Source organism: Oncorhynchus masou, chromosome 29, assembly GCF_036934945.1.
Source record: "Oncorhynchus masou masou isolate Uvic2021 chromosome 29, UVic_Omas_1.1, whole genome shotgun sequence".
Classification (NCBI taxonomy): domain Eukaryota; kingdom Metazoa; phylum Chordata; class Actinopteri; order Salmoniformes; family Salmonidae; genus Oncorhynchus; species Oncorhynchus masou.
The window spans coordinates 59468232-59491652 of record NC_088240.1 but is presented as its reverse complement, the minus strand read 5'-3'; the positions used below and the strand labels follow the sequence as shown (position 1 = coordinate 59491652).

The 23421-nt window shown below is 44.5% G+C and overlaps 1 protein-coding gene across 1 annotated transcript in view; it reads left to right on the top strand.

The window, feature by feature from the left end:
- The window catches only part of LOC135520121 (mannosyl-oligosaccharide 1,2-alpha-mannosidase IA-like), a 216354-nt gene that overhangs the window by 126404 nt on the left and 66529 nt on the right, over positions 1-23421 (top strand). The window contains exons 3-4 of the mRNA XM_064945459.1: positions 81-196; positions 21942-22022. Coding sequence (XP_064801531.1) covers positions 81-196; positions 21942-22022 — 197 coding nt within the window. The remainder of the gene's footprint in view (positions 1-80; positions 197-21941; positions 22023-23421) is intronic.

Genomic DNA, 23421 nt, shown 5'->3' with positions numbered 1-23421 from the left:
AAGAATGTTGTATGATGTCTGGCACTGCAAGTCCCTATACTCCATGGTTCTGACTGTTCTGTGTCCTGTGTGTTTTGCAGGTGGTTTGAGGGGAGCCTCCATCGTGGATTCTCTGGACACGCTGTATATAATGGGATTAATGGACGAATACAATGACGCAAAGGAGTGGGTGGAGACCAGCCTGGACCTGAACTCGGTAAGATCAAACTCACTCATTTGATATTATCTCTGCCATTCAAGTTGGAGGACCAGTCATCTACCACAAACTGTTATGTACTTGAGTGAAGACCCAAAAGCGGTTTTAACAGAAAACAGAGTTCTTTAATGAAAAACAGGAATGGCATAAATCCTCTTCCAACGTAGTCAATGGAACAAAAAGAACGTTAGAATAATGCAGGATGCACCTGCCAGGCAGACTCCGACAGGATAGGACAAGGTGGAAGCAAACGGGACGACAGCTTGCTTCTGGCATCAAAAACACAAACAAGAATCAGACACTGAAAGTAGCAGGAACAGAGAGAGAAATAGAGACCTAATCAGAGGGGGAAGAGAGAACAGGTGGGAAAGAGTGCATGAGCTAGTTAGGGGAGATGTAGAACAGCTGAAGAATGAGAGACAGAGAAGGTAACCTAAAAAGACCAGCAGAGAGAGACAGAGTGAAGAGAAAGGACAGGAACAGACATAACAAGACATGACAGTACCCCCCCACTCACCGAGCGCCTCCTGGCGCACTCGAGGAGGAAACCTGGCGGCAACGGAGGAAATCATCGATCAGCGAACGGTCCAGCACGTCCCGAGAGGGAACCCAACTCCTCTCCTCAGGACCGTACCCCTCCCAATCCACTAGGTACTGATGACCACGGCCCCGAGGGCGCATGTCCAAAATCTTACGAACCCTGTAGATGGGTGCGCCCTCGACAAGGATGGGGGGAGGGACGAGCGGGGGCGCGAAGAACGGGCTTAACACAGGAGACATGGAAGACCGGGTGAACGCGACGAAGATAGCGCGGGAGAAGAAGTCGCACTGCGACAGGATTAATGACCTGAGAAATACGGAACGGACCAATGAACCGCGGGGCCAACTTGCGAGAAGCTGTCTTAAGGGGAAGGTTCTGAGTGGAGAGCCATACTCTCTGACCGCAACAATATCTAGGACTCTTGGTCCTACGCTATTAGCGGCCCTCACAGTCTGCGTCCTATTACGGCAAAGTGCCGACCTGACCCCCTTCCAGGTGCGCTACGCAACGCTGGACAAAAGCCTGAGCGGAGGGAACGCAGGACTCGGCGAGCTGAGATGAGAACAGCGGAGGCTGGTACCCGAGGCTACTCTGAAAAGGGGATAGACCGGTAGCAGACGAGGGAAGCGAGTTGTGGGCGTACTCTGCCCAGGGGAGCTGTTCTGACCAAGACGCAGGGTTACGAAAAGAAAGACTGCGTAAAATGCGACCAACAGTCTGATTGGCCCGTTCGGCTTGACCGTTAGACTGGGGATGAAAGCCGGACGAGAGACTGACGGAAGCCCCAATCAAACGGCAAAACTCCTCCAAAATTGAGACGTGAACTGCGGGCCTCTGTCGGAAACGACGTCAGACGGAAGGCCATGAATTCGGAAAACATTCTCGATAATGATCTGAGCCGTCTCCTTAGCAGAAGGGAGCTTATCGAGAGGAATGAAATGAGCCGCCTTAGAGAATCTATCGACAACCGTAAGAATAACTGTCTTCCCCGCTGATGAAGGCAGTCCGGTGATAAAATCTAAAGCGATGTGAGACCACGGTCGAGAGGGAATGGGAAGCGGTCTGAGACGGCCGGCAGGAGGAGAGTTCCCAGATTTAGTCTGCGCGCAGACCGAACAAGCGGCGACAAATCGACGCGCGTCACGTTCCCGAGTGGGCCACCAGAAACGCTGGCGAATGGAAGCGAGCGTACCCCGAACGCCGGGGTGGCCGGCTAACTTGGCAGAGTGGGCCCACTGAAGAACGGCCGGACGAGTAGGAACGGGAACGAACAGAAGGTTCCTAGGACAAGCACGCGGCGACGGAGTGTGAGCGAGTGCTTGCTTTACCTGCCTCTCAATTCCCCAGACAGTCAACCCGACAACACGCCCCTCAGGGAGAATCCCCTCGGGGTCGGTGGAGACCTCAGAAGAACTGAAGAGACGAGATAAAGCATCAGGCTTGGTGTTTTTGAGCCCGGACGATAAGAAATAACAAACTCGAAACGAGCGAAAAACAGAGCCCAACGAGCCTGACGCGCATTAAGTCGTTTGGCTGAACGGATGTACTCAAGGTTCCTATGGTCAGTCCAAACGACAAAAGGAACGGTCGCCCCCTCCAACCACTGTCGCCATTCGCCTAGGGCTAAGCGGATGGCGAGCAGTTCATGATTACCAACATCATAGTTACGTTCTGACGGCGATAAGCGATGAGAGAAAAACGCGCAAGGATGGACCTTGCCGTCAGAGAGAGCGCTGAGAAAGAATGGCTCCCACGCCCACCTCTGACGCGTCAACCTCAACAACAAACTGACTAGAGATGTCAGGTGTAACAAGAATAGGTGCGGATGTAAAACGATTCTTAAGAAGATCAAAAGCTCCCTGGGCGGAAACGGACCACTTAAAGCACGTCTTAACAGAAGTAAGGGCTGTGAGGGGAGCTGCCACCTGACCGAAATTACGGATGAAACGACGATAGAAATTAGCGAAGCCCAGAAAGCGCTGCAGCTCGACGCGTGACTTAGGAACGGGCCAATCAATGACAGCCTGGACCTTAGCGGGATCCATCTTAATGCCCTCAGCGGAAATAACGGAACCGAGAAAAGGGACAGAGGCGGCATGAAAAGTGCACTTCTCAGCCTTCACATAAAGACAGTTCTCCAAAAGGCGCTGGAGGACGCGTCGCACGTGCTGAACATGAATCGAGAGAGACGGTGAAAAAATCAGGATATCGTCCATGTAAACGAAAACAAAAATGTTCAGCATGTCTCTCAGGACGTCGTTAACTAGTGCCTGAAAGACAGCTGGAGCGTTAACGAGGCCGAAAGGAAGAACCCGGTATTCAAAGTGCCCTAACGGAGTGTTAAACGCCGTCTTCCACTCGTCCCCCTCCCTGATGCGCACGAGATGGTAGGCGTTACGAAGGTCCAATTTGGTGAAAAACCTGGCTCCCTGCAGGATCTCGAAGGCTGAAGACATAAGAGGAAGCGGATAACGATTCTTAACTGTTATGTCATTCAGCCCTCGATAATCCACGCATGGGCGCAGGGACCCGTCCTTCTTCTGAACAAAAAAAAACCCCGCTCCGGCGGGAGAGGAGGAGGAGACTATGGTACCGGCGTCGAGCGAAACCGACAAATAATCCTCGAGAGCCTTACGTTCGGGAGCCGACAGAGAGTATAATCTACCCCGGGGGGGAGTAGTTCCCGGAAGGAGATCAATACTACAGTCATACGACCGGTGTGGAGGGAGAGAAGTGGCCTTGGAACGACTGAACACCGTGCGCAGATCGTGATACTCCTCCGGCACCCCTGTCAAATCGCCAGGCTCCTCCTGTGAAGAAGAGACAGAGGAAACAGGAGGGATAGCAGACATTAAACAGGTCACATGACAAGAAACATTCCAGGATAGGATAGTATTACTAGACCAATTAATAGAAGGGTTATGGCGCACTAGCCAGGGATGACCCAAAACAACAGGTGTAAAAGGTGAACGAAAAATTAGAAAAGAAATGGTTTCGCTATGATTACCAGAGACAGTGAGGGTTAAAGGCAGCGTCTCACGCTGAATCTTGGGGAGAGAACTACCATCTAAAGCGAACAAGGCCGTGGGCTCCCTAACTGTCTGAGAGGAATGTCATGTTCCCGAGCCCAGGTCTCGTCCATAAAACAGCCCTCCGCCCCAGAGTCTATCAAGGCACTGCAGGAAGCAGATGAACCGGGCCAGCGGAGATGGACCGGAAAGGTAGTGCGTGATCCAGAAGGAGAGGCCTGAGTAGTTGCGCTCACCAGTAGCCCTCCTCTTACTGATGAGCTCTGGCTTTTACTGGACATGAGGTGACAAAATGACCAGCGGAGCCGCAGTAGAGACAGAGGCGATTGGTGATTCTCCGTTCCTTCTCCTTGGCCGAGATGCGGATACCCCCAGCTGCATAGGCTCAGCATCCGAGCCGGCGGAGGAGGGTGGCAGTGATGCGGCAGGTGGCAGTGATGTGGAGAGGGGAGCAACGGAGAACGCGAGCTCCTTTCCACGAGCTCGGCGACGAAGATCAAACCGTCGCTCTATGCGAATAGCGAGAGCTATTAAGGAGTCCAGACTGGAAGGAACCTCCCGGGAGAGGATCTCATCCTTAACCTCGACGAGGAGACCCTCCAGAAAACGAGCGAGCAAAGCCGGCTCGTTCCAGTCACTAGAGGCAGCGAGAGTGCGAAACTCAATAGAATAATCCGTTATGGAACGATTCCCCTGACATAGGGAAGACAGGGCCCTGGAAGCCTCCTCCCCAAAAACAGAACGGTCAAAAACCCGTATCATCTCCTCCTTAAAGTCCTGATACTGGTTAATACACTCAGCCCTCGCCTCCCAGATTGCCGTGCCCCACTCACGCGCCCGTCCGGTAAGGAGAGAAATGACGTAGGCGATGCGGGCTGCGCTCCTGGAGTAAGTGTTGGGCTGGAGAGAGAACACCACATCACACTGAGTGAGGAATGAGCGGCACTCAGTGGGCTCCCCAGAGTAACACGGCGGGTTGTTGATCCTGGGCTCCGGAGACTCGGAAACCCTGGAAGTGGGCGGTGGATCGAGGTGGAGTTGGTGAACCTGTCTTGTGAGGTCGGAGACTTGGACGGCCAGGGTCTCAACGGCATGTCGAGCAGCAGACAATTCCTCCTCGTGTCTGCCTAGCATCGCTCCCTGGATCTCGACGGCGGAGTGAAAAGGGTCCGGAGCCGCTGGGTCCATTCTTGGTCTGATTCTTCTGTTATGTACTTGAGTGAAGACCCAAAAGCGGTTTTAACAGAAAACAGAGTTCTTTAATGAAAAACAGGAATGGCATAAATCCTCTTCCAACGTAGTCAATGGAACAAAAAGAACGTTAGAATAATGCAGGATGCACCTGCCAGGCAGACTCCTACAGGATAGGACAAGGTGGAAGCAAACGGGACGACAGCTTGCTTCTGGCATCAAAAACACAAACAAGAATCAGACACTGAAAGTAGCAGGAACAGAGAGAGAAATAGAGACCTAATCAGAGGGGGAAGAGAGAACAGGTGGGAAAGAGTGCATGAGCTAGTTAGGGGAGATGTAGAACAGCTGAAGAATGAGAGACAGAGAAGGTAACCTAAAAAGACCAGCAGAGAGAGACAGAGTGAAGAGAAAGGACAGGAACAGACATAACAAGACATGACACAAACACTCTCAGTAGAGGTCTTAGTGCTTCGAATGATTTTAGGCCATATATTTTCCCCTGATTGACCAAGTTTTCAATCCCTCGATATTATTGGATAGTTACTCTGCCATTTATGTTGGAGTACCAATCAACTACCCCAACACTAGAAGTAGGCTGTCTGACTTGGCCCGTGTTAGGTTGACATACACTTAATAAAGTTCTCACCAGTGGTCTTACTGTGCCAGGTTGATTATAAGTCGATTGTCCCCCGACGGACCCAAAGTCCTGTCCAGGGAGTGGGACAGTTTACCAGAGCTATAAAGGACATTCCAGATGGAATAAACGATGTCTTGTGTGGCCAACCCTGAACAACTGATCCATTCTAACCACGCTTCGTTACTGTGCCATGGGATTATTTGAACTCTCCCAGAACTCTGTGTGCTGTAGGATTGGATGAATAAAAGAGGGACAGACTAAGAGAGAATGTATGTGGAAGCATAGAGAGAGAGAGAGGAGCAAGAGAGAGGAGGTCATGGCCTCCCCATTGTGTAATTCCATGATAATAGACTTCTTCTCGGGGTCGGGAACAGAGAGGTCTGCCAGTTTGGACATTATGTGGAAAGTGAGTGAGTGAGAGTGATGGTGCCAGCCAGCAAGGTAAGCGCCGCCAGGCTTTGTGTGCCCTGTTGCTAACGGACTAGTTTATAGGCCCTCTGTTCTACTCTGTTTCCACACTTTGTGTAAGTCCCCCATTGGGATAGTTATTTGGTTCAGTCACTAATCAAATATCGCCTCTCTGACATCTACTGGCTAAGAGATGTCTTTAATGTGTTACGGTGATACATTGTCTGAGGTCAGCATTTTCTATTGTTTTCTATTATTTTCTATTATTCATTGATCTGGCTATTCCCTATAGCACTTCGGCTTTGTCCCTCTTTGAGAATTATACTGAAATCTACTCGAACCTCCTGAGTGACATGTTTGATGTGCTCTTAATAGTTGCTGTGAATTTAGATGTGCTAGGCTTAGATGAGCTAGGCTTAGATGAGCTAGGCTTAGATAGATGTTGACATGCAAAAGATGGTACACATGCATTATCATGTGTACAATATTTGTACAGAACATTGACACAATTTTAGACACACAAAGCAAACCACATCTTGCTCCTTTCTCACTCTCCCTTTTATTCCTCTGTTGTTCTTTCTTCTCCCTCCCTCTCACTCACACACGTACTCACACACCCAGCTTTTCAGTCTCTCCCTCGCAGCAGTTGGGCAGTATGAAGCTGAGTAGCTCCTGGTCTTGGCAGAGAGAGCCAGGGCAAGAGACACTCAGTAATGGCAGCCCATGACAAACAGCAACCTCGTCAGCATCATGAAGACACCCAGGGAAGATTTACACTCCCGACCACACTTTGTCACTGGGCTAGCGAGGTCAATCTGTCACCATTCACTTCTCCAAGTCCTCTGATCAGTTGTCCCTGAGGGTCTCCTCGTCTGAGTGGACGGATATCTGTCCTGTGATGGACGCCAGGCCACTTTAGGTCAAAGTCACCATACTTTGGGAACTGGGTCAGGGATCTAATTGACATATAGGGATTGAGGTTTTGGCTGGGGACCCAAATTTGGCAATGACAATTGAGTAATGTTGTATTGCAGCTGGCTTCTTGAGCAGGCTTCACTTGCAAAATAGGCTCTGTCTCAGTTGTGGTAGTAAAGAAAGTCATTACAGCCATATTAACTGATAAAACATGTACCAATTGAAGAGAATAAGCCATTTTAATTAGGCGACCAGTCAGGAGTTGGGTGTAATAAATTATCACTCAGAACATGACATCATAACCAGTCTAATAATGTTAAACGAACAGTAACATATACCAGTGTTTACAATAGAAAAAACAAATCATTAGGAATTATTAATCAGCAATTACCATGCGAATAGCTTCACAACCTTAACGTTTTTTAAGGTGTACAGTTCAATAAAATGTAAAATGAATTTCAGAATTAATTAACATATTGAAAAATAACTCATTAACCTGTTTATTTATTTTGTGTGTGTGTGTGTGTGTGGCCTATGAGTGGGAAAGAGGGGGGGGGGGGTTCTTTAGTTTGATACGTTTATTGAAGTCTGGGGTGGTGGTTGACAGGGAAACTCGGAGGTCATGCTGGTTGTCCAGTTTGTTTCTGCTTTGAGTTTGTTTTCAGCACTGCCATCGCAGAGAAGCCACTTTCACACAGATAGGTAGTGCTGAACGGCAGCATGATTCTGGTTGCATGACAGGCGAGAGCAGGATATTCTCCCACGACGCTGCACCAGAACTGTGGCAGTGTCATTTCCGGGAAGCGCATGCTCAGTCCGTGATCAAATGACAGCTCCACCAGCTGATCCTCTTCGTTGCTTGGTAACGTGACGCCTCCCATCTCCACTTGAAAGGGGTCCCGTATCCAGTCATCTTGTCTCCTGCTCTCCTCCGGGAAGTAGTCGCAAAACTTTCCCTGCAGCTTGACAAGATGCTGTCTAATGTTTTTTTTTCAGTGTGTCGCCGTGCGCTTTGTTGATCAGATTATGAATCTCTAAATCAGCATTAGGAAACATGTCAATACTCCCGTTAGAAACATGATTTGCCCAAACGGTAAGCTTCATCTTGAAGGCATCCATTACATCCCTCTGTACAAATCGATTGTGCCCCCTCCATTGCATTGCCACATTGAGAGAATTCAGATGATCAAAAATATCCACCAGGTAGGCAACCTGTGTGAGCTATTCCTCACAATCGAAACGTTTGGCCAGAGTTTACTTCTTTTCCGAAGGAAACGCAGCAATCAATAATAATATAATAATATATCCCATTTAGCAGACGCTTTTGTCCAAAGCGACTTACAAGTCGGCTGGGGCCACTACTTTTACATATGGGTGGCCCCAGCGGGAATCGAACCCACGACGCTTGGCGTTGCAAGCGCCATGCTCTACCGACTGAGCCACACAGGACTTGGCGACCCACACAGGACTTGGCGACCCAACACTTTACCCCTGGAAAGCCAGCAGACCTCTGCACGATAAAGCACCTGCTGGTACTCGCTCCTCATATCCCCACAGAAGGCCTGGAAACACCTGCTTTTCGTGGAACTCTTTTTGATATAGTTGATACACTTGATCACATCCTGAAGAGTGGCGTGGAGCTCAGGCACCATGTCCTTCACTGCCAATGCCTCCCTGTGTAGGAAGCAGTGGTTCCACGTTGCACTTTGTGCTCTCTCCAGGATCCGCTTTACTACCCCGGAGTGCTTTCCCGTCATGGCAGCTGCCCCATCAGCAGCAGTGGTCACACCGACACACCCATCCCGGGCCAGTCCCACAGAGCCCATGTGCATGTCCATTGTGTTAAAGATAGCCCCTGCAGTGGAGGTGGTGGGCAAATCAGCACTAAAAATGAACTGCTCCTCGAAGTTATTATCCCAGACGTGTCTGACATAGACCATTAGAATCGCATGGTGAGCTACATCTGTAGATTCATCAAGCTGCTGTGTGTAATGGCCATTTGCACTGATGTGCTCTGATGTCCTCAGACATGTCCTGGATTCTCCTCATGGTGTCATTGGATAGGGGTGTGGTTTTAAGTTTGTTGGCGGCTGACTTTCCCAAGATTTCAGTTCACATATCAATCGCAGCAGGGAGTATGAGATCCTCTGCGCTTGTGGGATTTTTGCACTTAGCAATGCGCTGGGCCACAAGGTATGATGTGAAGTGCATTTTCTTCAATGAATCTTGTGAGGCCTCCAGATATTGACATTTTACTTTTTTTTTTTAAAGTCAGCTGCACATTTTAAAAACTTGTCCATGATTTTACTCTGACAGCTAGCCTACATGAGTTAAATGACAGCTAACTATCCACATGTGCAACGCCTGCAGAACTCAACTGCGTAGTTAGTCAATCAAGCTAGCTGTCAGAAGATGATCTGTATTATCTGATTGGACGTCTCATATTTAAAATAGTGTTGCAGAATAAAACATGTTATTGGATCAGTGTGTGTGTGTGTGTGTGTGTGTGTGTGTGTGTGTGTGTGTGTGTGTGTGTGTGTCAAGAAATCTGTCATTTCATTGGATCAGTGGGGGTAAAGTCAGTTGTGTAAAGTCAGCAACAGTAAGAAGTGCAGCGTACGCACGCCTGTGTGTAGCCGTAACGTTGTGTAAAGTCAGCAACAATAAGAAGTGCAGTGTACGCACGCCTGTGTGTAGCCGTAACGTTGTGTAAAGTCAGCATCAATAAGAAGTGCAGTGTACGCACGCCTGTGTGTAGCCGTAACGTTGTGTAAAGTCAGCAACAATAAGAAGTGCAGTGTACGCACGCCTGTGTGTAGCCGTAACGTTGTGTAAAGTCAGCATCAATAAGAAGTGCAGCGTACGCACGCCGTCTGCTAAAATGGGATATATATATATTAGCCGTAACGTTGTGTAAAGTCTGCAACAATAAGCGATGCGACGGTATCCATTCAAAATAAAAAGTTTCAGTGTGGCACTCACCTTTCAATATAATGTTTTAATTATTATTATTTGTATTATTGAATATATATTTTTCAATTCTTGCACAAGTCCCACTTATATCCAGCAACGTTGCACACAGCCGCAGAAGAGGAGTGGAACAACATTCCACAGGTCACAATCAACAGCCTGATCAACTCTATTATGTTGTGCTGCATGAGGCAAATTGGTGGTCACTCCAGATACTGACTGGTTTTCTGATCCACGCCCCTACCTTTTTTTTAAAGGTATCTGTGACCAACAGATGCATATCTGTATTCCCAGTCATGTGAAATCCATAGATTAGAGCCTACTGAATTTATTTCAATTGACAGATTTCTTCATAAGAACTGTAACTCGGTAAAATCTTTTAAATTGCTGCATGTCGCTTTTGTATTTTTTTTTCAGTGTATATGTTTTCAGATTGATCCACTAAAGAGCTTTGTGAGTGATCAGAAACCATGTTGATTTTCTCCACAAAGTCGAGTGGAGAATAGAAGGCTACACTTAATGCTGTGGGAAATAGAGATGTATGAGAGCATACTCAAAGTCAAGTGTATTTATCTTTGTGCTGCTGAGTGAATTAATTAAGTCAGTAGAATGTCTCTCTCCTCTGCTGCCGAAACTAAAACAAAGTCCCCAAAATCCTGCTGCAAATCCTGACGAGTTCCTATGGAGACGGAATACTCTGATCATACACTTTCCTCCAGTGACTCATCCAATTAGAAAGACAAGAGCAACTTCAGAATGCCACCATCCAATGTTAACTTTGCAAAATTCCATAGGCTGTTTATCCGTTTCAAGCCCGATTTAATAGTTGGAGATGTCAGTGTTGATTAGTGTTTTGGGGTTTGATGGTCTCTGGCTGCCCGAGATAGGGATTTCGATCCTTCTCTTATAGCCCCATATTAGTTTTCAAGGGGTCGTTTTCTTCGGGTTTTGAGTCCCTTGGTTAGTCTAGCGAATGCTGTGGGTAAAAATAGGGGATAAATGGTTTTTTCCTCTTGCAGGTCTCCATTCTCAATCTCTCATCAGCCTGGCTAATAGAAAGTGATTAATGAACTCTTACCGGTTGGCTTTTATCTCCTATTGACAGATCTATCCCCAATTACCCCTCCTTCGAGGCTCTCACCTTCAATTCTTCTCTATTGCCTTTCTCAGCTCGCCATTCCTCCATCGTAGTCATTCTAACATCTCTCGGATTCCGTCTCTCAGAGGAAAAGTCTCAGTGAGGTTTGTGATTGTGTTTCTAAAGAGAACAGGCCACTGTGATCTATCCAGACGGAGCAGCTGTCTCTTGTGGCTTCAGCGCATCGTTTTTTTCTTCAGCGCATCGTTCTCTCTTAGATATTCTGAGGGCAAACTGGATGACTGTGCAAGTGATCACAGACAAGCTATATCCTTATCCTCTTTGTGACATTTCAGTATGCGTATTCCTTAGTACGCAATGGAATAGGCCTATAATCTACACTAATATTTCTAGGCCAATGACAGGTGAGTCTCTCCCTCAAGGTCTACCTAAAATAGGAAAGGTTCCCTACCACCTACAACCTAACCATTATTAGCACGGTAATTAAAGTTGCACTAGAAAACACCCGTGCTCTTTAACAAAGACCATCAAGTGACTGGATAATTAGCACATCCAGGCCCTGCAATTCCAGCAAGATGTCTGAATTGAGACTTCAGTGTTAGAGAGTCTCTCATGGGTGTCGTTTTGGAGAGGGCTGAGGGGAAGGAGCTTTGTTTATCTCTTGTGTAGCGTGTCGCTTTTCCCTGCCTGGAGGGAGCGCAGATGCTTGCATATCAAAGCAAAGTGTATGTAAACAGGCCAGAAGCACAGGGGAAAAACTGAGAGGCAAGAGAGGGGAGCCTTGCAATGTTCCCGCAGGCTGTTGTTAGACTGAAAGGTCAAGAGAGTGATGTGTGATGTGAGAGAACACTTAATAATGTGCTCCCTGATTTGGCCAAGAGATTCATGTGTAACGGGACCAGGCAAAGTACTTCAGGGACCCATCCTGCTTGGTTGTTTGCACCAAACACACCAGGTTAGATGTGTTACTGTGTTTTTGCTCATGGTTCTTCTACAGTACCAGTGACATTTTGGACACACCTACTCATTCAATGGTTCTTCTTTATTTTTACTATTTTCTACATTGTAGAATAATAGTGAAAACATCAACACTATAAAATAACACATATGGAATCATGTAGTAATCAAAAAAGTGTCAAAATGGTCACCATGTGCATTGATGACAGCTTTGCATACACTTGGCATTCTCTCAACCAGCTTCACCTGTAATGCGTTTCCAACAGTTTTGAAGGCGTTCCCACATATGCTGAGCACTTGTTGGCTGCTATTCCTTCACTCTGTGGTCCAACTCATCTCAAACCATCTCAATTTGGTTGAGATCAGGTGACTGTGGAGGCCAGGTCATCTGATGCAGTACCTCATCACTCTCCTTCTTGGTCAAATAGCCCTTACACAGCCTGGAGGTGTGTTGGGTCATTGTCCTGTTGAAAAACAAATGATAGTCCCACTATGCGCAATCCAGATGGGATGCCGTATCACTGCAGAATGCTGTGATAGCAATGCTGGTTAAGTGTGCCTTGAATTCTAAATAGATCCCTGACAGTGTCACCAGCAAAGCACCACCATGGCATCACACCTCCTCCTCCATGCTTCACAGTGGAAACTACAGTACACATGTGGAGATCATCCATTCACATATTCTGTTGGAACCAAAAATCTCATATTTGGACTCATCAGAACAAAGGACAGATTTCCACCAGTCTAATGTCCATTGCTCGTGTTTCTTGGCCAAAGAAAGTATTTTCTTGTTATTGGTGCTTCAGTATGAGATGGCACAATGGTTTCTTTGCAGCAATTTGACGGAGTCTTCTCTGAACAATTGATGTTGAGATGTGTCTGTTTCTTGAACTCTGTGAAGAATTTATTTGGGCTGCAATTTCTGAGGCTGGTAACTCTAATGAACATATCCTCTACAGCAGAGGTAACTATGGGTATTCCATTCTTCCCATAATATGGACTTGGTCTTTTACCAAATAGGGCTATCTTCTGTATCCCACCCTACCTTGTCACAACACAACTGATTGGCTCAAAGGCATTAATTAAGAAGGAAAGAAATTCCACAAATTAACTTTTAACACGGCACACCTGTTATTCGAAATGCATTCCAGGTAACTACCTCATGAAGCTGGTTGAGAGAATTCCAATAGTGTGCAAAGCTGTCATCAAGGCAAAGGTTGGCTACTTTGAAGAATCTCAAATATATTTTGATTTGTTTAACACTTTGATTTCTTTAAAGAAACCATTGAATGAGTAAGTGTGTCCAAACGTTTGACTGGTACTGTACATGTGTCTCTATTAAGACGGAAAGAGGATATCTATTATGAATTGAAACCCACAGTGCACCCTTCTTACTTGCGCTATATCCTACGGTAGATCCGTAATGTCCTCAGAGGTCAGCTTGCGGTCAAGAGAGGGTTAATAAAATCCAGTCACGCAGAAAAGATGGAAAGAACACGTTGTTATCTGACCAGAAAAACAGACATTCATGTCTTCAAATGTAGTTGATAAATAGTTTGACTTTTGTTAGCACAGATGCACACATACACAAATGCAGATGATGGAAGAAGAGTATATCTGTTCTATTCGCCCTCAGAGGAATATTGGTACCTCAGGCCAAAACTGTGCTATAAAGTTGTATAATTGGCCTGAAACTTTAATCTGACAGTAGAGTGACCGTCAACTGAGAGAGCAGCGATTCACTTCATCAGGCCCCCAGAGATGGGCCTGATTGATCACATACTGATTGATATATTATTGTGGCCTTATTGAACCCCTATTCACAAAAAACAACACAATGCCTTAATTGTGAGAATTGACACGTTACTTCAATTAGAATTGCTTCGGTATAAGATGACTCAGTTTACCAGTGCACGTTTGCATAATGCCTTTCTGGCAATCAGTAAGTGCCTAGATATGATAAACAGCTCATATGCAGATTCAATAATGTGTTGCTTATAAAGAAAGATGTGATCATGGTATGCTTTTTGCTTTTTATTCTAAACAATGCTGGGTTATAAATCGAAATGTTTGGCATACTGTACCCTACACTTACTCTGCCAGAACATGAATTGTTGCTCCAAAGACAAGTAGGTTGTATTCGTTCATCTGCGACTCCCGGCTGTTCTAAACTGGAAGACCACCCTTGGCTACAAACTCGTTTTTCCTTCCTTGTTTATCAGTTGGTTTCAGTAGGTTGGCGTTTACTATCTGATTCCTGGAAGCTCACTGTGCAAACTTAGTAGACCTTGCAGCTGTCTAGGCTCAAGGAGCAGATCTGGATCAGGCTCTTGTTGTTTACCTCAGTGGGCCTGTTGGCTGACCTGATCTGACCTCATGTCCACAGTAAACGTGGCTCCACAGGGCTCCAGTCATTAGGGCTGCTGAAACCAGAGGGCATGTATCATATGAGGGGCTGCTTGACTGAAGATGCCATGCCCCAGCCATGAGGTCAAGACATCCTGCTGACATCCTATCTCTGCTGGAGGAGAACAATGTGTGGGTGGTTTATTACAGATACTATATACTGTTATCTACTGTAACACCAGTGACGTTTGAATTCCGTCTCTAGCCTTAGCTCTTGACGTGGGTCGGCAGAGATTGGCACTGGCTCAATGCCATTAGGTTGGTGATCAGAGATGAATTGTGATGGGTGGGAAACAATGTTTTCCTTGTATGCTCTGCACAGATGTGTTTATAGGATTTGCAGATGAACATCAGATTAGAGAATGACAAGACAGAATGGTATTTTGGCCTTTCGGCCAGTATAGTGACAGTGCTCGGGAATCCATTTAGAGATTTGGATGAAAACATTGATCTGATGTACAATTGGCACACACACAGGAACAAGGACGCGTGTCATGCTGTGTGTGTAGGTGGCAGGGAAGTCAGGCGCAGGAGAATCAAACTTGGTATAAATGGTGTAGTTTAATAACGTAAAACAAAAACTCCAAAACCAAAGTACATAATATAATAAATGTGGGTACAAGAACCCGTCGCACACCAATCCATAAATCATGAGCATAACAATAAGCAATCTCTGACAAGGACATGAGGGGAAACAGAGGGTTAAATACACAACATGGAATGAATGGGATTGGAACCAGGTGAGTAGGAAGACGAGACAAAAACCAATGGAAAATGGATCAATGATGGCTAGAAGACCGGTGACGTCGACCGCCGGGCACCGCCCGAACAAGGAGAGGTATCGACTTCAGCAGAAGTCGTGACAACGTGGAGGAAAAATGGACTGAACAAGGAGGGAGAGATGGAATGAGAGAGAGAGAGAGAGGAGGGTCCCATGAGTTAAATAAAGGTTAAATAAAAATAAATAAATGAGAGACCTGCATTATGAGAGCATTCTCCTTGCATGTGAACTCCTGGAGACACGTCTGCTGTCGTGTTCTTGTTTGTGTGTGTATTTGTGTCTGAGTGCCTTTGTGTGTACACTCAGAGAGAACAGCTTTGAGGTGCATTCACCAAACATTTTTTTCTCAATAACTCCCCCCTCTTCAATGCCTTCTACTCCCCAGACAATGGGAGAGATGGAGGGATTGTGAGTGATAGAGGAGGACGAGGGGCTGTAATTCAAAGTTATCACCCTAGTGACATTCATTTATTATTAGTCAGTCTCTTATTTTGCCATAATGTATTCAGTGGTACAAGACAGTGTCATGGGTGTGTATGTGTTAGGGAGAGAGAGATGGATGGATGCATTTTGGATAAGATATGGAATAGCCTATCACTATGGGATAGATTGTTTTCTGTACATTCCCTGATGAGTTCAGAAATCTGAACTTTCATAAAGTATGCAGCCAACCATTTCGCCTGTGTATTTCGAGAATATATTGGCCTATAAGACTTTAATGATTTGTGGTGACGCCTTCTATATTGCCCCCTCTTAAAAATGCATCATGGAGAGAATGGAACTCTGGTAGCAGAATGATTGTGTTGCATTGAAATCAAAGTACCTGATCTATCACATCTACTCCACCGCTAACAGTCTTATGGCTGGCAGTAAAAATGGCTGGCAGTATTTACATAAAAGATAAAACACATCTAGACTAAACAGGAAGGTTGTGAACTCTTGACCTGTGTTGTTTTGATGACTAAAGAAAAGTTCAAAGTGTCCTCCCACCCGTAACAACCCAAGACCTTTTGGATATGTTGTGTTTTGGTTGTGTCTCAGCTCCAGTTCAAAAAGGTGCCCTCCACTGATGCCTATTAGAATAATGCACTACTAGGAACATAGCCTACTAATAATAATGGACCACGTACTCTGTTTTGATCTCCGTTAACTCCGTTGGAGAAGCCTCTCTCAGCAGCCGTTATATAACATTGTTTGTGATAATAGAGTAAATGCGCAGATGTGCTTAAATGAAATGACGTTACCTCATGCTTTGCTCAGACTGTCTTTAAACCAAAATCTATCTCAATGTCAACTAACGAATCAGCTGATCAGTAATGTAGCCTGCTAATCAAATCAAATGTATTCATCAAGCCCTTCTTACATCAGCTGATGTCACAAAGTGCCGTACAGAAACCCCACCTAAAACCCTAAACGGCAAGCAATGCAGGTGTAGAAGCACGCTGGCTAGGAAAAACTGCATTATGAGAGCGCCGATCTTTGAATGTATGATGATGTCACCACTGTCACAACATGTAAAGGCCCAACATTACTTGCTGTAAGTGTCCCTTTTAGTAGTGAGAAATTAGCGCGAGCGCTCCTTCCCCAGGTCGTGCTGTTTAGCATGCTCCAGAGGTTAGCAGTCATTAAAGCTCCGGTGTCTAGGACAGCCTAATTATGGACGTGATCCCAATCAAGCCCATAATTACTGTACATTTTCAAAAACAGCCCTGGATTTACATCCTGTTGGTGACAGGAAAGGAAGGAGTTCTGAGGAACTTCTGTTCACAGCAACGGTATTAGCAGAGTTACAGCTTCCAGGTTGTGGACGAAAGAGTACCTGAGTGACACCACCTAATTGGTCCCTTTCATAATCAATCCATGCTAATTAGTGAAGTTGAGTTAAATCACAGCTCTGTTGGTTTAACACCAACTTTGATTTAGGCATGATCTACTCCTCAATTTAAATACTGGCTTATCTGTTCAGCTTCCCACGAAACTCAATCTATTTGCTTGGTTTCCGAGTGCTGATTTTGCCACAGGTTTGAATCCTAGAGTCTGGACGTGCAGTGTGTTGTGTACCCAATGGCTCTGATAGCCCCGGATTAGGATTAAATTATACCATTAATGTTATATTTGTGCCTGAGCAGTCCATTGCAGGCCTCAATAACAGTCTCATTTGCCCCTCTTGCACACTGAAAGCACAGCGGGATGTGCCAATCAGGCTTATGTCCCAGTCTAATCTTGGCAGAGAGAGTGATCAAAACCAGGTCCATGCTTTGTTGAATGCTCACCAAGCGAAAAGCAAGCATCAAACAAAGACAACATTGTACACTGTACACTGTACACTGAAGCAGAACATTAACAAGGCACAACAGCACTAGACTAACTTTTTTCATAACCTCCTTTCAGGCACGTTGGCACAGCTGTGGGACATATATATATATAGCACCATTTTTGGATGCCAATCTGGTAGCATTTACAACACACACACAGCCCCTAAATCCACATTGGATTACATGTTCTGTTGTGTAGCTTCATTATTGGTCAGCTGCTTTATGAAATAATCAAATTGCCCTCTGGAATGTGCAGTGAGGGACAAAGAGTCAGACCGGTACATGCCCATATAAGACCATTTCCAAGACTAGGGCTGTTGCAGTGAGCGTTTTACACCGGCAGTCATGACCACAGTAAAATCCTATGTGATCGCTAAGGCATCTCCTGTTATGCACACTGGAAATGCTTTGGTAGTACCCAAGTCACTAACGACCATCAGGTCCTAATGGCCTGGTATTCGGGGCTCTATTGTCCCTCTAACCACTTTCACGTAAATGCAATTGAAAATCACATCATCAAAACAGTAACGTGCTTTTAAAACTCACCTCACTGTGATAATCGATTTGAAGAAAGAAGTTCAACAACAGAGTGGAAAACATGGTCGTTGTGGATGTTGTTTCAAAGCCTAACACAACAAAACGGACAGTGCTTTCAAAGGTGATTAATTCAAAACACAATTATGCATATTATAGATTATACATACACATTATACATACACATAGGCCTATTGTGAGCCCAAATCCAAACGGAATGGAACTGTGGAATTAAATGGAATTAAAATAATGATTTTTCCGTTATACAATATATAGCCTAACCATATTACGCGTGGAAGATAAACGTTTAAAAAAAACGATATCTTTAGTATATAATTGGTCTACCCTAAATTAAGCAAATCCAGAGTTAGCCTACAAATGTGTATTTGATTTTGAATAGCCAAGTAATAGGGCTTTTTTATATTAATAGGCTGACACATTACCTTTAGCTACAGAATATCTCACCACTGTGCGTTTCCATCTCCTCTCTCCTTCATTCCTTTCTCCAGGTGCAGAGGGAGTGCTTGTCAACAGTTTCATGAAATATGTTTCGCGGTGGAGCATGTTACTATCAATGTTCCCGAACAGATTTCACTTCGTTTCCCAGATTAAGCACTGGGTAGCTGCAGCAACAGGGTTGGAGAGCTCACGGCATACAGAGTTTGTGCTGATTATCACCTGTCACACCGAGAAATAACCAGAGTAGCCTACCCAACGTGAGTGAAACGAACCGTAGGAAAGTGGCCTCCATTCGCTATTCGAGTGAATACTGGCGACATGTATTTATTTATTTTTTATCTTGCCCCTGTTCCTGCCTATTTGATAATGGGCCATTCTACATCTAAACTAATTCGACATATTAGTAAAGACAATGTTAAATTGAGAATAGTCCCATGGTTGAAAATATGATCACTTCATGGGAAAACGGTGTGTGCAGCCTGTGACGATGTCAAATCGTTAGTAGCCTATAGTCGCATCATGCATCCGGTATATCTTTTGACTTCTAAGGCATTTTAAGGTTTGTATCATTCACAAGAAAAGTTGCCAAATAACTCTAAATCTAGCATATACCGTAAATCCTGTTTCAAATAATCACTTTTACGATCAACATAGCCACTTCAAATGCGTACTCACTTTGGAATGGGGAAAATATCATTTCTGTTTTATTCAACTAAGTTCAATTCTATTCTTCTTGGTATTAAATCATACAAAAGAATGGCACTGGACTTATAAGCATATTTTGTCTACTAAATGAACAAGCCTACAGCCTATGGCATGGCACATAGCCAGCAAACATACAGTAGGCCAACTCATATTCTGTTCTTCTGAAATACATTTTCTTCATATCATAATGTTTCTTTAGACCTGCCTAAAATAAATCATGGATTTACTGTGAGGGTGTATCTTCAATTGACTTATTAGACTTTTTAAAATGTAGATATTATAAAGGTGTTTATGTTAATTAACGATCAATTACGGTGAAACCGGTAGGCTTTTGCATGACAATAACCGGCTGACAAAATGCAATGACACAGCCCTATCCCAGACTAATCATTTATTAGAATAGTGCAACTCCTTCTATACAGTATGAATAGTACTGGAGGTGGTGGTGCTCTTACAATAGAGAAAGGATCATACGCAGAAAGGTTTTCTTCTGGGTGGCAGTAACAGAGGCAGTTAGAGCTGGCGTGTTAACTCTGACAGCCCTGTGTTGTCTTCTAATTAGACGCACTGCTGAGCAGAGTTAGGCGAGAGGCAGGGAATGAAAAACAACAGGCTCGCCTTTATTCCTTCCTTCCTTCACCTGATTTTATTTTCCACTCTGCATAGCACTGGAAAAGTGGAGCAATTAAATGTGCACACATTGCTTTTTATTTATTCGCGTGAAAAGCCTTCTAGGGTGACTTTGGATTTATTAGTTGTTTATTGTTTCACCCATGATAATACTGTATGGGTGTGATGCTGAGATTTAATCACATTGTTTTTCAGGTGAAGTGGTTACAGTGGATTTCGCGTTGAGCTTTCCCAAGGCGATCTGCTTTGTTTGCAGCGGAACCTCAACGTGTGTGGTCTTGGACGTAGATGCAAGACCTAATAATTCCCTGTGATGCAAATTAACAATGTTATATTGGGAAATAAATGACTGGAAAACATCTGGCAGAACAAATTGCAAATTAAGCACAACAATGTATTTTAATTAAATGTTTTTGAAACGCTTATATAATATAAATTCGTTATCAATGGACCCAATCAGCATCGAAGCCTCTGGAATAAACCACTCATACTAAATGAACTGTTACGAGACGTTTGAAGAGTGATTTACAAGGCTTGTGTTTGGTAGCATGAGTCAGATCAGTTGAACCGTATTCACCATTACGGTCCCCTCATTGTACTTTATGGCTGTCCTTGCCAAAGTGCCAACATCACTGGTGACAAATTAAAAGTCTGTCCCTAATCACCACCATTTTAGGTCCATTATAGAACGGCCACTCATCTACGGGTTGGCAAGACGACTCCTCTGGGTCACCATGGCAGAGGATTGGCAGTTTGTCTTACAGAATGTCAGTGGTTATTAAACTGTCTTGAAAGAGACGTGGCCAACTTCTCAGTCGCACATTAGCCCAGCAGTCATTACCTAATAATGACATCGTGCAAGGCTGTAATTTAACAGCTGTGAAGAATGTCAAACTGTAGCACTCATCTCTTGAAAACTTTTTTTTTAAGTACATGACTTTACTTTGTGAGTTTCTCATACAGTGTGTACAAATGTATGGTCAGAAAACGATAAGAGTCGCTCCGCATCTTTACTCTGGTTCTAGATTGGATGTAATTAACCTCTCCAGCGCCACCCAATTACAGTTTCCTTATCGTGGCTTCTTGAGATAGCAATTTCCTTCTTGAAGGGTCTCCAAGTCAACAAGCACCATCGTCACCTCAACCTTGGGTGAGAATGAGTGTCTGTAATTATGGTGACATACCGCCATCTCATTCACGGACACGTGTTAGTCCTGAACACCTCTTAACTTCATTCCCATAACACATGGAGCAGTGCACTGATAAACTCGGTCTGACGTTGGCGAACAGCAAATCGCTCCAGGAGCTATAATAATAGATTTGACAGAGCACTAATTGCACTCTGAGATGGTGTATTCTGACAGCTTAATCTTAACCCAGTTGCACCATCCTGATAGTTGTGTCGAAGCAGACATAACGGGAGATGGAAAAGTAAAGCCTCGCACCGTTTCGCCACTTTCAAATCCTGGAACTCACAACAAAGAGAATTGGAAAGGCCGCAAACGTGATGAGAAAATGCGAAAAAAGAGTTAGGAGTGGAAAGTCATCAGTGAACTAGACGGTGTATATTTTCTAAGGCTGCCAGAGGAGAATCGATAGTCTGCCGCGGTTCTAAACATTGGACATAAGAGTGAGTAAAATGCAGCCAACATTATCGCACGCCTTTGACTCTCTCCCCTGGCTTTATTGAAATGTTCCCTTCTAGAGAATTTATTTAACGTATATAAATGTAGTCTTATAGGGCTGTGGGTGGGAAGCAATATTAGTTCTAAGATGGGACAAGCCTACTCTCTAGCTAACTGCTACTGTATAATAGTGTGCATAACTCCACTGTTTCAATGGGCAACACGTTGGCCATTCATGTGTATCACTTTTATCACTGTGAAGAGATCTTCACATATGGATTTCTGACGTACTTCTATGGCTCAAGAGCGCAAAACATCAAATTCTTGTTCATTATTATTGATCAATTAAAAATGTAGGTTTATTCATGATTCATTATTGAGGATGTTTTTAACCTCTATGTCATCACACGACTGATTGGTTGGTGTTGCCATGCGACTGTTGATAGAAATATGAGTTATTTTGACTAATCATTTATGAGATTGGGCTGTGTCCTGAATGGAGCATTCCACCTCTGATGCAGCGTGATCTCTCTCTTACAGAACGGCGAGGCTTCTCTCTTTGAGGTGAATATCCGTTACGTCGGTGGGCTGCTCTCTGCGTACTACCTGACAGGAGAGGAGGTAAGATTCATTCATGTCTATTATACCCCTCGATTGAGGAAGAACCGGTCTCTTCCTTTATTGAGATTTGGCCCTGCATTTTGAATGATGAAGGAGTTGTGTGGAAAAGGGTTGCAAAGTCATAAAACAGTCACACACACACACAAACAGAAACAGGAAATGTCATCACATAGTCAGTGTGTAAAACATTTCTCAACTCACATAACTCCCACATGCCCTTTTCCCGGTATGACCACATTACTGTCACAGACATACAGCGCAAGCACACATCTGCACTGACCCACATGTGACCCTCTGCATTACCAATCAATGACCAATGTACTATGAACAGAGTGGAGGTCAAGCGTGCTATATAAAATAACATTTGCCCAAGCATGGTACATGACATGATGCTCTAGGCTGTTCAGATGAAGTGGGGACAATCCATGCTGACGCCAAATTAATGGTAAACAAATCCAATGACATAGGAGCGCTTGAGTCGGCTTAATGGACATTGTTTTGGAGGCTGAGTGAGTCAGGGATAGAAAGCACAACATTTCTCTACTGCAGAATATTTGTGAAATATGAATATACACTACAGGTCAAAAGTTTTAGAACACCTACTCATTCAAGGGTTTTTCTTATTTTTTGGACGTTTGTGTCCAAATGTTTTTTGGACGTTTGGACACACTTACTCATTCAATGGTTTCTTTATTTTTAAACTATTTTCTACATTGTAGAATAATAGTGAAGTCATCAACACTATGAAATAACACATATGGAATCATGTAGCAAGCAAAAAAGTGTTAAACAAATCAAAATGTATTTTATATTTGAGATTCTTCAAATAGCCACTCGTTGCCTTGATGACAGCTTTGCACACTCTTGGCATTCTCTCAACCAGCTTCTTGAGGTAGTTACCTGGAATGCATTTCAATAAACTGGTGTACCTTGTTAAAAGTTTGTTTGTGGAATTTCTTTCTTTCTTAATGCGTTTGAGCCAATCAGTTGTGTTGTGACAAGGTAGGGGGGTATACAGAAGATAACCCTATTTGGTAAAATACCAAGTCCATATTATGGCAAGAACAGCTCAAATAAGCAAAGAGAAACGACAGTGCATCATTACTTTAAGACATGAAGATCAGTTAAAATATGGAACATTTCAAGAACTTTGAAGATTTCTTCAAGTGCAGTCGCAAAAAACATCAAGGGCTATGATGAATCTGGCTCTCATGAGGACCACCACAGGAATGGAAGACCCAGAGTTACCTCTGCTGCAGGGGATACGTTCATAAGAGTTAACGGCAACTCAGAAATTGCAACCCAAATAAATGCTTCACAGAGTTCAAGTAACAGACACTTGTCAACATCAACTGTTCAGAGAAGACTGTGAATCAGGCCTTCATGGTCGAATTGCTGC